Below are 5,374 nucleotides of genomic sequence, written 5' to 3'. Positions count from 1 at the left end.
TTTTTGCCCCCTCAGCTCCATGGCGTCTCGTTGTGCCTGCTGCTTCACATGTGACTACCTCGCTCTCGGCTACCTTGGCAACAAAAGGGTTATCATCCACTTGAGTAAACTCATTGGCTTTCAATCTAGTTTAAGTGATTGTGATGCTCACGCTTCGACTACGGGAATCTTAGAGTATATCCGACTTTTATGGTAGAATACTATTTGATTAGAATTAATTATAATTTATCTAACACTGAATACTTGTCACAATATATTTATCTTTTTACATAGCATCATACATATTACAATCAATTCTAATCAAATCGTATCCTAGGATAAAAGTCTGATACACTCGCGAGGAGCCTCTTGGGCCAGTTGGCTAGCACTACGGATGGTGGCTAGCTAACCCAAGTTCGACTCCTTTCTTCAAAATTGTTGGAGTCCTCTGTTCTTCAAAATTGTTGAAGCCTTCCGATCGTATTTTACAATTACTCGACGATGCAAGAAAAAACAACAGCAACTATATGAACACTCAGGTCTGTATATAAAAGTACATAGCATTGGTGATTTGTGATCCTGACACCAAGCGCCAAATGCCAATGCAAAAAACACCGAAGCCACGATTCCTATGGAAGAACAGCAACGATCCAAAGCCCAAAGATAGAACGCTACAACCGTGCAACTGGAACACAAGAACTATGCACACATTCTGAAGAAACAGGGCTGATGTTACTATACTGCCAACAGTTTCACACCAACCAATTTGGCTGACCGATCAATCTCACCATAGTCCCCCCTCATCAATCTGACATATCAAACCATGGCGATGGTGATCTCTCTCTGCATCTGCCCCACCTTGCGACAGGAAGACGAAGCCATGGCCGGCCAGCATCTGCTCCCTGAGGTTCTTGATCGCCTCGTACCTCTCCTCGTCCTCGTCCATGTCCTTGGTGCTCGTCCTGTCGTCGCTGCACCCTTCGTCCCACTCCCCTTCAGGTTCTTCTTCTTCTCCCATTCCTTCGTATCTCCGGCCAAATGTGCCGGCCCCACACTCCGTTCCTCTGTCTGAAAAAGAGCCGTGCCGTGATGACGGTGATGCGGCGTTCTTGGCCGTCGTCCGCTTGGAGGCGGTGCTGTACCTCCAGCTGTAGTCCTTGTTGCTGTCCATGTTCAGCTCGATGTCGCTGCCTTCTGAATCATCATCGTTCTTGTCGACGGCCACACGATCAATACCTTCGACGCCTAATTCAGATGCAAGAACCAGTTGCAGGCAATGATCGTCGTTGACAACATGGCGGTGTTCGTCCGCAGGCGATTCTTGACTGTCCTTGTTGGTGCCCAAGAAGGCCTCGAGTTCCTGGCGCAGCTGGTCGACGACGGCGTTCTTCTCCTCGAACTGGAGCCTCGCCTCCGCCAGCTTCATCCGGACCCGCTCCTCGCGCAGCTCGTCAGCGAGCTGCAGCATCTCCCTCTCCCTCTCCAGCTCCTCCCGCGCGCTCTCGGTGTCCCTCCTCAGCTCCTCATCCGCCGCGTCGCCGCCGCTGGCGAGCTCGTCGCACACCTTCTCCAGCCTCTCCCTCGACGCCCTCTCCCGCTCCAGCTCCCGCGTCGCCGCACGCAGCGAGCTCTCGGCCTCAGCCAACGCCTCCCCGAGCTTCTTGCTCGCCCTCTCGGCCCGCCGCCGCGACCGCCGCTCGCCCTCGAGCTCCGAAGTGACCAGACGCACGTAGGCCCCGGCCTTCTCTCTGTGTCTGCTCTTCCACGCGCGCATCTCATCTGCGAGCTGCTCCTGCAGGTGCTCCGCCGACTTGTCTTCGCCGCCGCGCCTGTGCTCCCTGTAGAGCTGCCGCGCCCGAGCGCGCGCGGCGTCGAGCTCGGAGTGCAGCGCGGTGAGGAGGGACGCCGCCGTCGGGTTCAGGCCGCCGGGAGCGCAGACGTTGGCTAACACTCTGATGAGCTCGTTGGACGCGGTCAGGCTGTTGTACAGGTCCTGCAACTGCGCCATTCTGTCCACCGGCCATGGTGAAGTGAGACCTTGAGGGCATGTATGCACCTGAGCAAACATGACAAATTTATCAGTAAATTGATCAGATGCTGAATTTTTTTTACTGTTATTACTTGTGAAGTGATTCAAATAAAATGAACAGCAAGATCAGCATGCTTATTTACTGTGGCTCCTACGATGTAATTGACATTTGACAATGTTCAGAGTCTGACCAACCAGTGCTTGCAAAATGTTGGAAGTGATTCAGATCAAATAAACAGCATGTGTTAGTTTTGCTTGCTTATATGTAGACCAGCAGATAAACATGTAGAATTACTCAATGATGCTAAATGGGCAGATATACTTATGCAGGTTTCCATTTTAAGGACTAGAATGTATAGTGCAAGATGATGAGACAAGAAGGAATAGTAGCATGATTAGGCGCCGCTGACAGGCACACAGTCAGACTTGAGGCTGTCCGGGTCCTCTTGTACAACTGCTATACCAATGGAAAAAACCAAGTTCGAACAAACTCTGACAACCGCCGAATCTGCCATCTCAACTTGTCAACAAGACCATTCCATTCCAACTTAACTGGTCAATGATTTGTACCAAAAGGCATTAGCAACTGCTCCGTGACTAAACAGCTCCCCTCGCCTCTCTTAACAGCCTAGACATGGGGCCTGATGAGGAGAATCGCATCGGCAGATGAGCTGAGATGAATAAACAAGCCAGGTTGGTACGAGCCTAGCTAGTGGCCTGTGGAGCAACTAGCAAGTGAACAAAGATTGCATGCGCCTAAGGCATCTGAAAGTTCAGAGAGAGAGACAGGGGTGGTAAGTGGTAACTAACTGCATGGATGAAAAGTTTTGGAAGTCACTGCCGCTTGAGAAATTGACATCCAAAATGCAGAGTCAAGCTTTGCATTTTCAGTTCTCTAACCATATGACACATTGCAGTCAATGATAACGTGCAGAATGACAGCAAGCTTCATACTCTAATTGTCTAATTGGTACTATAAGTGAAGAGGCAAAATGTCACAAGTTTAGTAATTAATCATATATGGTGTTCCAATGCAAGAGGCAAGGAAATGAACAAAATATACACACAAGATAACAAAACATTCTAATGCCTAGCTGGTTGTAGTTGCAGAGGCAAGGAGATCGAAATGCACCTCCGTTGTGCCGCCATTGCTCATCACATCTGAAAACCACTGACCATGAGAATGGCCATTGTGCCAGCTTCTCTCTCCATCATCATTCAAAGCCTTATTCTTTCTTCTCGACATCTTGGAGAACTGCACGAGAACATCAGGTTCAGAGTATGGACGATTATTGCAGAAACCAACAGTCAGCACTCACCTCCACGGACGCGCGGCGCCGGTGATCCGAGCTCCGGCGCGCGGCCGCCGCGTCCCATCCGACCTCCCCCTCCTCGAACGCACCCCCCTTGTTGAGCTGCCAGAGCGCGCTGACGAGCTTCCGCGCCGACGCCGCCGATGAGGACCGCGTCTCGACGTCGCCGAGGCGACGGTGGCGGCGGTTCCAGGACGACTCCGACATCCTCCTCCTGCTCGAGCGCGGCGACGCACCGGCGCTTCCTCCCCTCCGGTGGCCGAGCAGCCGCACGCCTCGTTTCAGCCGCAGGTTCCTCCTCCTCCTCTGGGGTTCCGACGACGCGCCCGACGACGACAGCGCACACCGCTTGCGGATCTTGGTGCAAGGTCCGGCTACCACAGCGGCTTCCCTCAGCATTGCAGTCCTGGATTCAAGATTTCAGCTTGAGATGATGGCGCCTTCATATGAGCAACATCGCTTACATGAATGAATGTTTTCACATCAAAACAGGAGTAACAATCCACCTGACTAAACAAGAGAAAGAATCATGGATGCGATGCGGGGCTAATCATATTCTTGGATTTGCATTGGGATTTGGGTTTGCTTTTGCTGCAGGGACGGCAAGATCAGTGCGGCCCTACTGATTATATGCTATTCTATTCCAGGGATCAAGATTCAAGAAGCAGAACTCAAGATGAAAAGTGTCACATACTCACACCTAACTGAACAGAGGAGAACAGAGCAGTGGATGGAGGCAGCTTTGGTGGAAGGGATGAGAAGCATGAAAGAACTGCCAAACGAAGATGTGACCTTCGCTAGCTCTTTTAGGCAAAAAAAAAAAAGGAAAAAGAAATCTAGGATATCTCTGTTCCTCCTTTGATGATCAGAGAAAGCTACTATATATGGGGTCGGTCCCGAATACCGAGAAAAATTCAGAGATACAAATGGAAATGCAACAAATATGCATAATCAATCGACCAGCATGCCAAGAAGTAAGAGATTGAAGGAACCAAGAAGATGTACTCCTGCAAAAGATTGCTCAGCTCTTACAGTACCAACAAAGCAAAGATATACGCCCAGATCACACAAGGACCACCACAGGTTCGAACTGTCAAAAGCAAAAAAACACCAAGAAAAAGAAATCTAGATGGAACTTTGTGCCATAGTAGCTGAAAATACTAGTACGACAAAAAATTCAAAACAGAAAAGGTTTGTACAGGAATGCAATACGCCAAGGACAGAAACAACAGCATCAGTCCACGTAACAAAACTTAACGAAAGATCGAGAACTCTACGCTACGAATTGAGGGGTACATGAGTAACCATCAAAGAGGATGAACGCCTACTCGCCTAGTATCCCTCTTTGCAAAAAGTAGCGCTCAGTTCTTCTTCTGCGCCATCATGAGAAGAACCTGCAGAGACTATGGCACACACACGAGTTGGGAAGGACGGATCGAGGAGACAAAATGATGGGTGTATATGAGGGTGTGGAGGAGGATGTGCGTGTATGGATGTCCTTGGCTGCAGATTGGAAGCAGTCTGAGCTGTCTGTCTGTTGCATATGATTGGGGATTGGATGTGTGCTTGTCTGAGGTGGTTTCTGTTCAATGTTCATTGTTCAATGCCAAGGGGGGAGAAGCTTGCATGGGCCATGAGAGCTGAGAAATAATACTAGCTTAATGCCGAGATCGAAGAGGCGACTGATTGCCGCATTTTAGTGATCCAATGTTAAGTAAGGGTAGGTACAAGTTAACTGAACAGAAATAGTCACTCAATGTGGAACAGGTTGAAATAAGCAAAGATTAGACTACTTATCATCATTAGGTGTGCGATCTGCTCTTCTTAAGAAATCTCAGTAGTTTACTGCCTATAATTATTTAATCGTGCTTTCAATTTTAAAATGGTAGCTGGCGGAAGTTCCCAAAAATAATCTTAATCAGTCAAATTACATAAAAAGATATCGAAATTCTGAAAAATAGCAGTAACAGACCATGAACTCTGGAAATCTCTGCCAAAAATTGTGCAAATCAAATTTGACCGACTTTTTTTTTTCTGTTATGTGTGGATTATG

General features: G+C 48.7%; 1 protein-coding gene across 3 annotated transcripts; it reads right to left on the bottom strand.

The window, feature by feature from the left end:
• Positions 1 to 458: 458 nt before the first annotated feature.
• LOC133918971 (uncharacterized) lies at positions 459 to 5,061 on the bottom strand. 3 transcript variants are annotated; one of them, XM_062363143.1, is made up of 4 exons: positions 3,828 to 5,061; positions 3,328 to 3,727; positions 3,141 to 3,263; positions 459 to 2,035 (listed from the first exon to the last, which is right to left on the bottom strand). In XM_062363143.1, the coding sequence occupies exons 2-4, from the start codon at positions 3,718 to 3,720 to the stop codon at positions 764 to 766; spliced, it is 1,788 nt and encodes a 595-aa protein (XP_062219127.1). In that variant the 5' UTR covers positions 3,721 to 3,727; positions 3,828 to 5,061; the 3' UTR covers positions 459 to 763. The 3 variants fall into 3 exon arrangements, with proteins under 3 accessions (XP_062219127.1, XP_062219129.1, XP_062219128.1); XM_062363145.1 differs by having other exon boundaries at positions 4,650 to 5,061; XM_062363144.1 differs by having other exon boundaries at positions 4,654 to 5,061.
• Between the last annotated feature and the right edge of the window lie 313 nt (positions 5,062 to 5,374).

This window comes from Phragmites australis, chromosome 5 (genome assembly GCF_958298935.1).
Source record: "Phragmites australis chromosome 5, lpPhrAust1.1, whole genome shotgun sequence".
Lineage (NCBI taxonomy): Eukaryota > Viridiplantae > Streptophyta > Magnoliopsida > Poales > Poaceae > Phragmites > Phragmites australis.
The sequence above is the reverse complement of the archived record's forward strand: the minus strand, read 5'-3'. Positions and strand labels throughout refer to the sequence as shown.

Bases quoted from the DNA above. Each gene is read 5' to 3' on its own strand.
- LOC133918971 (XM_062363143.1), bottom strand. From the start codon at position 3,720: ATGCTGAGGGAAGCCGCTGTGGTAGCCGGACCTTGCACCAAGATCCGC. The intron at 3,264-3,327 runs GTGAGTGCTGAC...GTTCTCGTGCAG, and splicing joins GGCGCCGCGCGTCCGTGGAG to TTCTCCAAGATGTCGAGAAG. The intron at 2,036-3,140 runs GTGCATTTCGAT...ATGTTTGCTCAG, and splicing joins GCAATGGCGGCACAACGGAG to GTGCATACATGCCCTCAAGG.